We start from the raw sequence: 14,279 nt of genomic DNA on the forward strand, positions 1-14,279 counted from the left end.
TATATAACATTATTTGGGGAACAAGCAGAAACAAAACATGAAATACAAGGTCCATATGCAAACATATGACATAGCACATGGAAATTCATGAACTGTTGCTGAAGAAAATTAAAGTTCAGAATAAGAAGATAACATAAAATTTAAGACCTCAGAATAAAGGGGAGGATACAGTCATACAGTGCATAATTATTTATGGGTCAACAACAGACTGGTGGGCAGGTAAGATTATATTGCCTGGTAATGTAGCCATCCTAATTTGTGTGAGTATACAACATGATGCTCACACAATGACAAATTTACCAAATGACTGATTTCTTGTTAAGTATCACATGACCATCTATGTATGGTCCATATCAGATCTTATAGATCTGGAATGGGAAGTGTGTCTGTATATAGTACAACTAGTCCTCCATATCTGTAGTTTCAGATTCTGTGGATGAAACCAAAAGTGGACCAAAAATTATTATTATTATTATTATTATTATTATTTTTTGGTAATGGAGATCGAACTCAGGACCTTGTGCTTGCCAGGCAGGCACGGTGCCAATGAGCTAAATCCCTGGTCCTGGACCAAAAATATTTAAAAAAACACAAATCAGTATCTCTTTTGAACATGTGTAGACATTTTTCTTGTCATTATTCTCTAACCATACAACATTTTATATAGTATTTACATCATATTAGGTATTATAAGTAATCTACAGATTATTTAGAAGATGTTCCAAAGTTATACACAAATACTACACTACAATAAAAGGACTAGAGCAATCCCCTGTGAGCAGAACCACTGTAATAGGAGATGTATAGATGATGAAGAGCAAGAAGTGTCCTTTAGGCATAAGGTTAGTACAAGCACAGCCTTAAGTTCGGGACTGAGGATGAGAAATGCAGGGGACTTTAAAGGCATGATTTGGCTGAAGTATAGATTTCATACATATTACTGGTGGGGAAAAAGAATTTGATAAGAAACATGAAAGAGATTCTAGAAGTCTAAAATGCCAAGTACCAACTGCAGACAAAGATTTTTGAATGTATGTTGGTTGTGGGAAAGAAATGGGAACAAGAAGTAGGATGATGCTCTTCACCTAGTATAAGATGTCAAAAATACTGATACACAAATATTAGCCATAGCTATAGAGTACTATCCAATACTCCGCTTCAGTTTGTTTTCCTAAAGTGGTCATGCTAATCCCATCATATTGTGGCAATGATTAGTTAGCTCTGGGATGGGCAAGCCTAACCAAATGGGGCAGTAAGAAAAGGATAGCCTGGGCCAGGGATTTAGCTCAGTGGTTCTGCCCCCTGTCTTGTAAGCGCAAGGACCTGGTACCAAACAAACAAACAAAAAAAAGAATAGCTCTGGCTTCTGGAAAAAAAGTTTTTTTATTCAGAACAACAAGAAGCTAGCCTGTTAAATGTGTTCATCAAAAGTAAAGCTCCCTTCTGATTTAAACTGCTTATGTGGACTAATGTAGTTCCTACTGTTAATTTATACTGGGGTTTCAAAATAATCCAGAGTTGTAATAGGAATAAAGATTGGCCAAGAATTGATGTGCTGAAGATGGACTGGTATCAAATATATAGGGTTTTTTTCTATTCTTTTTTGGGGGGCGGGGGCGGGTACTGCAGATCAAACTTGTGTTTGCAAGGCTAGGAGGCTACCACTGAGCTAAATTTCCAGCCCTTCTATTATTCTTTTTAATGTTAGGAGAGGAATGGAAGGGAGGGGAAGGAGAAATAGAGTTTAGATGTCTTATGTACCTGTACCAACTTCCCACATGAATGTAACCATTACGTACTGCAAACTTGTATAATAGAAAATTTTACAATAAAATTCTTTGATAATTAAAAAATAAACTGGTAGAATGATGGAAACATTCTGGAATTAGATAGTAGGGGTGGATGTACAATACTGGGGATATACTAAAAACTAATATATTGTCATCCCCTCCCTCTTTTGATGCTGGGAATCAATCCAAGAGCCTCAACCATGGAGGTACACACTCAAAACCTATATGGTACACTAAAATTGGTGAGTTTTAAGTTACGTGAATTATAGTTAAAATACAACAAAATACACTGTTACCAATTTTTGAAGAGTGGAAAGAAAGGAGTGTATATTCAGCTTCTTTTACATTGCATGTTTTCATTGAACTGCACATTATATTGTATTCATTGAATTGTATATATTGTATTTCATTAAGTTTTTGTTTGTTTGTTTGTTCATTTTTGAGACAAGGTCTTACTACCTAGTTAGGCTGGCCTTGAATTCACTAGATACCCCAGGCTGGTCTTGAACTTGTGGTGGTCCTCCCTGCCTCAGTCTCCCGAATGCTGAGATTACAGGTGTGAGCTACCACATGCAGCCTCATTGAGCTTTTCTTACATTATAAATCACTGCTCTGCGTGAAGAGCTGCCATGAGGTTAAGTCACACTCAATTCCTATACAGATGATAGGCAACAAAATATGCGGCTATTCCCACTTAGGATAGGATGTAGGTAGGTATACTACTGTGCAATACATATTTTCAGTGATACTTTATGGGGCACAGGGCATTAACTACGGATCAGTTCAGACAAAAACTGAAACAAGTACCTGACAATTTAAAGGATAAGGTCAATGTTCTGCTATAGTGCCACTGTGCACAGACCTGAAGGCATGTGCATGTCCTATAGAAGAGAAACTGGAATAAAGCCATAGCTAACAATGTGCAGAATTTAAATAAATGTATTTCTAATTGGATGCTGACTGGAAAATGGTACTAAATGGGGCAATTAAAATTGATATGAATCACAGGCAAATTTCTCATAATTGTCCTATTATGGGCTTACAATCTTAACCAATATTTTAACCAAGCCTATCTGATCAAATTTTGACATATAAATTACAAAAGCAATTAAAATTAATTTATAAACATTCTGCCCAACGTAGCTGTTTGTAATATCCAATGAATAGGACAATATTTTAATCAAACATAAATAACTTAAAGTCATATAAATGAAAAAATACTGGGAGCTCTTTCATACAAGAAAAAGGGAAATCCCTGAGGAAAGTTCTGAAGAATGTTGGAAATATGGCTACACCCAAGAAGCACATTAGAAAGATTCTAGAAAAGTTTTAGAAAGATTTTAGAAAACAGACTATATCTAAGGTGAAGAGTAACGGAGAAAGCTGGAGGTCTGAGGGCAGTCACCAAGAAAAATAGTGACAGGGTTTCATGCATTTACAGGGGAAGAGAATAAATAGGTTACATAGCTGTAAAGACAATAAATGGGTCACGTACTTCAAAAGCTTTATTATTAACATTTAAGTAACTAAATGACTGTTGAAACATGAATAACTACATTGCATTACCAAATTAAAAAGGGCTGTCTGGATGTGACTCCCTGTGGATGGCTTGACTACCTAACCTAGACCACACCTTACAAATACCAACACTGAAACTGGTCTAGCACCCACAGTACTATGTCATTGTTGTCTGATTTCTTGGGGAAAAGGTGCCATTTCTAGAAAGTTGAAAATAATATGTTGGACAAAAAAAGCAAAAATATGAGGAATAAGAAAAACACAAAACAAACTAAAACTGTATCCCAAAATGGACACTAAATAAGAACTTAAAACAAGTTCCTTTTTAGGAACAATTATTTAAGAAGATACACTGTTGGGGAGAGATGTAAAAAGAGAGATAAGTTAGAAGCATACTGTAAGACATATAGTTTCTAGGGTGCCAACAGTGGGACTAGGTTAGGTTTTGAATATATTTTGGAATTGAATTATCCTAACTTGAAGAATTAGATGTGGCAGATAAAGCAGATGTCAAGAAAAACCCCTAGATTCCAGCTTGAGGGTCAGGTGGTTTGAGGAATCAATTAAAGTGATGAGAAAGGACAGAGGAACAATAGGACTATAGTGTGAGAGAAGAGTTACAATTCAGACATGATAGGTACTGGATGATTTAGACACCATTGAGAAGAAAAATAAAATAAGCAACTGGCTATATTCAAGATATGGCTCCCAGAATCCAGTCAAGTAACTGGCAAGTCTTCAACAAATAAAAAAGATCAACAAACAAACAAAACAGGCCTTGCAACAACTTTGGTTTTATTATGTAATTTTCTTGTTGTTGCTGACAAAGGGATAGATAAAAACATATTTCCAAAATGTGATTGGAATATATATTTGCCTATTACTTTAGAGACATGAAAGAAGGTCGGATGGCTGGTTTATATTCATATGTAGACACTTGGGTGGGGGGTGCTGGGGATCAAACTCGGGGCTTTGGGCATATTAGGCAAGTGTTATACCATGGAGCTACATACCCAGTCCTAGAATATTTTTTTAAGGGAAGACAAGGAAAAGTAGATTATACTACATTAGACTGAGCCCTTCATTATTGCCTGCAAATTAACTTGTTGGTGTATCAAATTAAATGGCTAAGCAAACATGAACCTGCAAAAGTGAAAAAAAAAATCTTAATTGTATTATGATTCTGGCAAGTAAATATCAGAGAATATATATTATGAAAATATTATAAATGACAAATTATAAATGAATATGTAATAACACTTTCTCATACAAACTTTTTAAAAAATAATTTAAGAGAAAGAAGAAGCAAGATTACACGAAAGTCACAGATGAGATTTAACTGTAAGGTGATGTTAACTTCAAAAAGATAAGGAAAAGAAGACATAATAAATTTGAAGCATGTAGCACAAACTGGGATGGCTTTCAAAACGGCATTAGATTTAGAGCAGATGCCTATAATCACAGCTCTCTGGGAGGCTGAGGCAGGGGATTGAAAGTTCGAGCCCACACTGGGCTAAAGTTTAGAGACAATGAATTACACACAGTACACGTAGTTGGTAACATGATATTGTGTCAAAGGGTGAAATGTAAATATTATATGGGAAGTTCATTTCAAATGAATATATCAATCCAATCGTGTTATTCAAATAACTCTTCAGTTCATATTTCCTACCTGAGACTGTTGAGATCAAGATCATCTGTATCAAAATCCAAAAGAGGCTGTGGAGTATCACTGGGACCATGAGACTGCAACACAGATGAACTGGATGATATGACTGTGGTTTGGCCTGAAGGGTGGATGATTTTGAACTGAAACTGTGGACCCATCCACAGACGTCTGTGGGGTCCAGTGTGTGTTACAATTTCGACCTGGAAAAGTTAGAATCATGATTTAAATGTACTATGACTTTCTTAACCTTTCATAATCCCCCATCCCATCTTTTAGCATGCATGTTCTCCATGAAGTATATACTAATAAAATGTGAGAAAGTCAAAGTATCCACAATTAAAAGATGTTCATAATCACAGACTACAATCACTGTATCACTCTCATATAAATATACATACATACACATGCACATTAATATACAACACCAAAATCAAGTGAGTAAAAGGACCGGCTGCCTGCCTCATACAACTAGCATCTGTTCTCTAAGTACCTTTTTCATTTATCCAAGACAGTACTTACTATATTGTGAGCATGTACTTAACACTATACCTATTAATCCCCACAGATTAAAAGTAATTCTTTCACTGAGGATCAAGCTCATGAAAAACCTCAATTTGTTCTTGAACTATCCAAGGGAAGAAAAGGTCTGAAGTAATTTTTAACACCGAAAGCCAGTTTCCTTCACAATACAGTATTATAATAATTATATTGTATTCAATATCTCCAAAAATCTACTTTTAAACGAAGAAACTATTATTTTTCCTCAAAGTAGATTGTTTTGTTCTCAATATTTTCACAATGGGTGCAAACTTTGACACAGAATTTTATGTCTAGCAAAGCAGCAATACAAAATTGCTTTATAAATTTTATGCTTGATGGAAGGGGCTGGAAATGTTTCCAATATTATATTAAACACTATATTTTTTAAAAAGGACATAGTAGAGGAATATTGGGTGAAATCTGAAAATGGACACATTTCATGATTTTACAAATAAGCAATTTAAATAGGAGAAGAAATATATAAGCCTTTGGTGGAAAACTACTGTATTTCTTACTGTCCTTGCTGTATCTGTATCTGTGCACTTTCTGGAATTGACTTCCCATGTGCCTCAAGTCTTTGCTCTGATTCTTTTATATTTAATCACATTTCTCTGATGGCAGCAATTAATTCTTAACAAAACATAACTGAAACGGTTCACAGAGTGTAGCTCTGTGTTTGAGTCTGAAAGGGCAAAAGCATCACGGTCTTGGAACAATATTCACATTCCCACTAATCACAGGGAGAAAAACACTAAGATTGAGGACAGTGATTTCTGATTCAAGTAGTTGTATTCAGCAATGTAAATTAGGCCACAGATAAAGCGTTCTGTGTATTTTAAGCTCAAAACCATCAGTGTCACAGAGCCGAGAGGTAAACAGATGCCTGTGCAATTTCACTGAGGTGATGGCCAGATGTTCCTATATTCCTCTCCTGTTGTGTGCAGGACAAACATATTGTATATACTTTCACACTGACAGCACATATTACCTCTCCTTCTAATTGAAAAGCTGAAGTGAAGGACAGTAGATTCTTTGCCAGGAAAATTTTGGGTAAAATTTTAATTTTGGAAAAAGCACAAAAAAGGATGAGTCTCCATCTGACAGGATCTGAAGCTTCATTCAAGGAGCTTCCCATGAATATTTGTGGTGTGATAAAATAAAAACATGCTAGAAACTCTTTTCATTCTCCAATTTCCAGATCCACTTCAGTTTTTCAGGCTAGCCTCCCTAAGAAGACAATGAAACTACAAAGGGTCTCCACTTTTTCCTAGGCACCTGTCTGAGGAAAAGCTGCCAGATTGGTAATCTGAGACAGGTCATTAACTTCACCAAATGATGTCAGACTTGAGGCAGACATAACAGTATTTGTAATGAAGTCATTTTTAATCTCACCATTTTGAAATCTGCCCAAATATCTTTTATTTCAAAGCTCTTAGATGAAGACAGATTAACCTGACAAGGTGAGGAACAGTCAGTTAAAGCTGTTGTTACAGGACTGGTTTAGAGACCACTCACTGGAAGCAGCATTCTGTGCACTTAGGAAACTCAGTCATGCACTATCAGAACTTGTGCTCAGTGCAATGTTGAACTTCTATAATGAAAGTATGAGCCAGCCCATCCTCAGAAAATGTTAGTTCCAAAAGGCAAATCCCAATATTGCTGAATGGCTCCAACTTTTTTTGTTGTTTTTTGGTACAGGGGATCGAACTCGGGACCTTGAGCCTACAAGGCAGGCAGTGGAACAACTGAGCTAAATCCCCGGCCAGCTCCAATGTTTTAGCAAGGAAAAATCTTACTTTAAAACTGATGAAAATATATTCTAAAAAGAGTCTGCTGTCTAAAATCCAACATCTCAAGGACTTTAAATGGGTTGTTTCAAAGAGATGCACATTTTATGCCCACTATATTAAAGCTAATAAGATATATATGAATAAAACATATTTACATAATATATGTATGTGTAATATACATGTGTATACTTGCAACAATATTTCTGAGAAAGTCTTAATATAGAAAGATAATTGATTAATCTTGATGATTCAACCAAAAGTTATCAGTTCTCCCCCATTTTCCTCTAAGAAAAAGAATAAAAACTGATATAGGGACTGTGTTTTCTTTTACATTAATATCCCAAATACATTAGAATATTACCTGTGAAAGCCACTCTTCATCTTCCTGTCCACTATGGTCAGAGCCTAAGCTGTCATAGGACCCATGTCGAGTAATGGGCCCAGGACTTCCAGGGGGTACCACTACAGGAGAAATAAAATGGATTTAAACCACTTTAATTCATGCAATAGACAAATGTATGTGAACACCTCAAATACTGTGCTAATTTATAAGATAAAATATGACACTAAAGAACAGAGGCAATTCACACGATTAATGAACAAATATAACTAAAGTCCTCATGCACGTAAGAAAAGTTTCCAACAGCATACTTCAAACACTATCTGCAAGACTAGCCAGGCATGGTGGTGCATTCCTATAGTCACAGATACTTGGGAAGCTACAATTACCAGCAACACTTGAGTCTAGGAGCTGGAGAACATCCTGGACAAAGTAGCAAGACTCTATCTCAAAAACAGACAAACCCTAGAGGAATTTAGTAAAGGCATCTTACCACTATAAAATAAAAAATTGCATGTTAACACCAAAAGAACATGAAGAAGCAGTTGACAAATCTATTCACTGAGGAGATTAAAAGACCATTCAAGAGTTTCATGTGAATGATAGGCATAAAATGATATTTAACTAAAAGACACTTTCAGTTGCTAAAAAATTTTCATTTGTCCAAATAAATATGTCACTTTCTTGGATATTTCAACAGTGTCCCTGATCTTAAGTGGTATTATACAAACATCCTGCTTTCTTATATAGAGAGGACCTTTGCTTAGTGAAAGTAATAAAATGATTAGTCAAATGTTATCTCATCAAAATCTTAGCATCCTCTTTGGAAGGTATACACCATCTATCATCTATCTAACTATCCTTACCTACTTACCTATCTCTAAGAAATATTTTATTTTTTAGAGTAGTCTTAGGTTCACAACATAAGAAAGTACATAGATTCCCTATATACTCCTATTTCCCATTTTCATACTCACAAGAAATCAAGAATTAAGAGTAATGGAGGAACAGAGAAAAGGAAAAGTGGCAGGTGAAAGGGAATAGGAAACAAAAATAAATAAGTGAAATAGAAAAGAATGAGAAAAAGAAAACAATATCATTTCTACAGTGGTGAGATATTTGTATATATGTCTACATTCACATTCCTAAAATGAAAGATGATGTGGAACATTTAAAAAAATAATAATACACATTCCCAGAAAGAGCTAGCTACACACTTCCATGAACAGTAGAGGAGAATGTCAATCTTAATGCACCCTTGCCAGAACAAGGTATATAGAAGAACTACATCTTAATGAAATAGATACAAATGAAATGGACAAAAAATTTAAATTTTAAAAGACATATGTTCACAAAAAGATCACCTTAACATGCTACAGGAAGAGAAATGGGACCTAACTGAGGCAATTACTTGACAGAAATGTATACACACAGTATAGTGTCGGAGTGTAAGATTTGCAGTGATTAAAACTGTTACCAGTAAGTTCCTCAATTGGCACAAAACACAAGTGAACACAAAAGCATACACCTAAATTCTTGTGATGGTGAGTGCTTTCATAAAGAAAAGAATACCATAATAATTATCAATTACTATTTAAGCATTCTTTTGGAAATAATGTTGTTAACTGATGTTTTCAAAAAGCAGAGTGGTCTACAAAGTATTCATCACCCGTATAATAAATATATCAGATATCAAATTCTTAATACCAACAGATGAGGATCCTTCAAATTCCCACCTTTAATCAAAAAGTTGCATATGGACCAAAACCTAGAAGTTAGGGTATGCTTTGGAAAGTAGACAAAGGCAGAGATGATTTTAAAGAACTGAGGGAGTAAGTTAAGAAGATATCTGAGGCCAAGTCTTATTAAGGGAAGATTAAGTACAAGGACTTTGAGATGAAGTAAAAAGAGAATGTTTTAGTAAGAGCCTGGAGGCCACCGTAGCTGGGTGGGGTAGGCCAGGTAGTGAGAAGATGAAAGGGAAGGAAGAAGGATCAGCAGCCTTTAAAGGACTTTTTGGGGGGGATGGGGGTGTTATAAAGCTACAGCAACATGGCACTGAAAAGCTTTAAGTCGGTATGAGAAACAATGCCCTTGTGTACGTAACTATCACCTAATGTGAATGTCTCCAAGTGTGTATGTTGTATGCTGCAATATCCTAAGCCTAGTCTAGTACTTGTCATAGAATAAGCACCTAATAAGTAGTAACTGGATGGATGGAGTCTTGCATTTTGAATTAGGTAATGATACCAGAATGGAAGGATGCTTATTGATCTATCATCAAAATGTGTATAATAGGATGTTTGGAAATAGCTTCAAAATAACTCAAGGGCATAGAATGGGTTGGAGAGCACAATTACAGACAGAGCAAGACTAGTCATGAGTTGATCTTTGTTGAAATTGGCTCATAGGTAAATAGAGGTTTATTACACTATTGTTGTATGGTTTTGTGTATGTTTGGAATTTCCCACAATGAAAGGGGAGGAGGAAAAGGAGGGGTAAGGAAAAGAATACTTTCTGTCTTCATCTGCTTTCCAAAGGAAGTAGTAAATATACCAAAATATACATCTAAGAAACAGTACCATAAATCTGAACCTCATACTCCTAGAGATTGTAAGAAGGGATTCCATGCCTTCTATTCACGAGTTTTCTAATTAAGAATGCTTTGAAGCCATCAGAAGACGGATGTTATAAAAACATCCTGGAGGTAAAATACTTTTCAACACTAAAATTTCCCCCAATCCAGGTAGAAAGAACACTCTTTGCTCACCACCTTGAAAAAATAAGTGAAAACTTCGAATCTGGGATTTAAAAAAAAAAAAAACCCAGCAAAAGAAAAGTAGAATAGCAGAGCTTGCATGCTCGCTAACTACCCAATTAGTAACAGTGGCACAGTCAAAAGTAGAGAAGAGAGGGTCCCCAGGGAGGGGTAGGGAACAACTGCTGTAAAAATGACAGTCTCAGCCTTGAGCAGGGTTCTGGGAAGCGCCAAGTGATACCTCGTAGTAGGTGGTTTGGACATAGTGGGTCTGTACTGCCCAGTCTGTGACAACACAGGTGAGAAGAATGTGTACAAGAGTAACAAAGAGATAGTCCAAAGAAGTGACAGGATTTAAAGTAGGGACAAGAACAAATGCTGCAGAGACCTACTTGACCCTATCACCAATAATCTGAGTGGGAATCGGGTTGTCTCTGTGGTGGCAATGATAAAATGTCCCCAACTCTTTATGTCATCGTTGTATATTCTACTAAGAAACTTTACAAGGGGTTACAGTTGTCAGAGATTAATTCTCCCATACTTTTATTTATTTTTTGGTACCGGGGATCGAACTCAGGTCCTTGTGCTTGCACAGCAGGTGGCAAAACCACTGAGCTAAATCCCCAGCCCTCTCCCATACTTTTAATAAAGTAGTTATAAAAGTGAACATGTCTAAGAATCTATTTAAAGAAAAATAAAGTTCTATATCTTGCAAACCCAAATACAATGAACCACGATACATATCAGCTACCTAAGGAAAAATATTCAGTATTTTTATGAACATCTATCAACTATATTTAGATAATTAAATGTTTACAATAAAAGGATATGGAGTTTTGGGATATAAATTTCGCCATGTTCTATTCCTGCCTTTAGTAATTTAAAACACCACAGACCCACCTAGTTAGAAAAAATATACTATTTGTTTTTGAATATAACTTCAAAAATTACTGCTGAGTGTAGTGGTGCACACTTATAACCCCAGAACTCTGTGAGGCTGAGGCAGGAGAGTCACAAGTTTAAGCCCAGCCTGAACAACTTAGTGACTTAGCATGATGCTATCTCAAACTATAAAGGGGTGGTGATGTAGCTCAGGGGGGAGCCCCTGGGTTCAATCTCCATTATGAGGGGTTTTAAGAAACAAACAAAACAAAAAACCTCTCTTCAAACAGACATTTGATAAGTATAGATCAACAAGCAGGGGCAGGAGGAGTAGATCAGTATGAGGTCACTATGAACCAGACTGTTTATACTGTGCTCTCAGGAAAGCAGATGATGCTTACAGCGAATAAATAAGAGCTTTAAAAAAACCACCAAGTGTATTCTCCTGTCTTACAGTGATATATGGGTGTAGGTGTGTGTTTGTGTTTCCACGTATATATTTTCATATGTGTTTATGTGTAAAGAAAACAAAAACAAATCTACTTCAGGACCGACCTTTGCAAATTATTCCTGTTAATACAATATGAAAATACTTCCAAAATCAGTAGAGAAATATAAAGGACATTTTGAAAAAAATTAAATGATCTTCATAGTGATATTCCTACATCTGAATTCCATGTAACAAAATTTCTAAATAGTTAATCCATAATATAACTTTGCAAATGTATTAAAAATTTGGGGGGGGGGGGCGAGACCGAGGGCGGCGCAGCCGAAGCGCTGGTGGAGAAGCGCGCGGCCGAGAGCCTGGAAGGAGGGAAAGGAGGAAGAGGGGGGCAGGCAGGCTGGCGGGCGCGGAGGTCGGGGACTGAAGCAGCAGAGGCAGGCGAGAACCCGGCCGCCGCTCCGCGCTGTTGCTGCGCGGGCTTCTGGAGGGGCGGCCGCTCAGCCGTCTGAGGGGAAGCGGCACCGGCGGCGCTGGCGCTGTTGCCTGGGGGCGGGGGACCGGAGCGGCGAGAAGAGGGTCGCTGCAGAGCGTCTTCCCCGCCGCGCTCTCCGGCCCAGTGAGCTCCTCCCGGGGTCTCCCTGGCCTCAGGGGCCCCGCTCCCCGCCCCGCGCGGTATGTCTTGATTCCGAGCGGCGGGTTTCATGGGGCTCCTTAGGATTATGATGCCGCCCAAGTTGCAGCTGCTGGCGGTGGTGGCTTTCGCGGTGGCGATGCTCTTGCTGCTGAACCAGGTCCAGAAGCTGGAGAAGTCCCTGTCGAAGCTGGAGCAAAAACTGGCATTAGGAAACGAAATTGAGGTCGGCGTCAGAGTCGGCGTCAGCGTTGGCGTCCGGGTCCCCATCCCCGTCCCAGCCTGCTCTCCCGAGTCCGCGGCGGCTGTGCGTGACCGGATCTCCTGCGCCTTCAGGCCGTCCACGACAACCAGATCCTCATCGTCATTGGCGAGGCCGGGTCCGGGAAGACCACACAGATCACCCAGTACCTGGCCGAGGCTGGCTACACATCCCGGGGCAAGATCGGCTGCACCCAGCCCCGGCGCTTGGCCACCATGTCCGTGGCCAAGCGGGTGTCTGGGGAGTTCGGCTGCTGCCTGGGGCAGGAGGTGGGCTACACCATCCGTTTCGAGGACTGTACCAGCCCCAAGACCATCATCAAGTACATGATGGATGGCATGCTGCTGCGCGAGTGCCTGATCGACCCCGACCTGACACAGTGTACCATCATCATGCTGGACGAGGTGCACGAACGGACGATCCACACCGACGTGCTCTTCCGGCTGCTGAAGAAGGTGATATCCTGGTCTTCCTGACCGGGCAGGAAGAGATCGACATGGCCTGCGAGATCCTGTATGAGAGGATGAAGTCGATGGGCCCCAACATCCCCGAGCTGATCATCCTGCCTGTGTACTCCGCCCTGCCCAGCGAGACGCAGACCCGCATCTTCGACCCGGCCCCGCCGGGCATCTGGAAGGTCGTGATTGTCACCAACATCACGGAGACCTCGCTGACCATTGACGGCATCTACTACGTGGCGGACCCCGGCTTCATGAAGCAGAAGGTCTACAACTCCAAGACGGGCATCGACCAGCTGGTGGTGACGCCTATCTCCCAGGGCCGATGGCATCGGTTATGAAGAGGAAGGTGGCCCAGAAGCTTGCTGCTCAGAAGGCTTTGACAGGCGCGTTCCCAAAAGTGTGCATCATGGCTCTGGGGTGGAACTCAGGACCTTGTGCTTGTGAGGCAGGTGCAGCACAACTGAGCTACATGGCCAGCCTTGCAGTGCTTTCTCTGAAGCTTTGCTTATTGTATCCCAGGGCGTTGTGGTTCTTGGAGAATAAAAATTGCCCCTGCCTTCTGATCTGAAGTATCTACTGGTCCCATGGTCTCCGTCCTGGGTTCGAATTCCCTTTGAAACCGTGAAGTCATCACAGTGGGGATGTCTATGAAGCCCGAATCTGATGGAGAGGAGTGAGTTCTGAAACATGGAACCCTTACGGAGTTCAGAGCAAATGGCAACACTGTGGAAGAACTCCCCTTCAGATGTGCTCTCCTGCCTCCACCCCACCTGGTCTTGATTTTGCTTGGAAGCAGCGCAGCCAAGGGGAGGAAGACTCACTCTGGGTTTCAGGTGGAGGGGGAAGAGCTCCAGTTGCCAGGGCTGGACCACTACTTCTGATAGAGCAGTGCTAAACAGTAAGACAGGCCCTGGCCTTGCCTCCATTTTTTTCTCCACAGAATGTTTTGTTTTGGAAATGTTAAGTTTATGTGGCTGGGCTCCTGCCCAGTGTATCAAACTGGTGTGTGGCTGTTTGAACTGTGTGACCTTCCAGGAATGTTCTGTTAAGCCCTGCCCTCTCACAAGAAGGTTCTGTTAAGCTCTGGACCCTGTCAGAAATGTTCTGTAACACCCCACCCCACCCCCGCTTCAATGAGCATGCTCACCTACCCTGTGGCTCCCTATATAAGGAGGCTCTCATTTCTGGTAGAG

The 14,279-nt window shown here is 39.5% G+C and overlaps 1 protein-coding gene across 15 annotated transcripts in view; it reads right to left on the reverse strand.

The window, feature by feature from the left end:
* The window catches only part of Bcas3 (BCAS3 microtubule associated cell migration factor), a 583,853-nt gene that overhangs the window by 282,102 nt on the left and 287,472 nt on the right, over positions 1–14,279 (reverse strand). For all 15 annotated transcript variants that reach the window (XR_015443252.1, XM_021248678.2, XM_087191873.1 and 12 more), the window contains 2 exons: positions 7,669–7,769; positions 4,981–5,177 (listed from right to left, as the gene is read on the reverse strand). Coding sequence is in view for 14 of the 15 variants with exons in the window: in XM_021248678.2 (XP_021104337.1) it covers positions 4,981–5,177; positions 7,669–7,769 (298 nt within the window). In the remaining variant the exon portion in view is untranslated. The remainder of the gene's footprint in view (positions 1–4,980; positions 5,178–7,668; positions 7,770–14,279) is intronic.

Source organism: Heterocephalus glaber, unplaced genomic scaffold, assembly GCF_053883595.1.
Source record: "Heterocephalus glaber isolate CG9 unplaced genomic scaffold, H.glaber_assembly_v1.0 deba00001564, whole genome shotgun sequence".
Lineage (NCBI taxonomy): Eukaryota > Metazoa > Chordata > Mammalia > Rodentia > Bathyergidae > Heterocephalus > Heterocephalus glaber.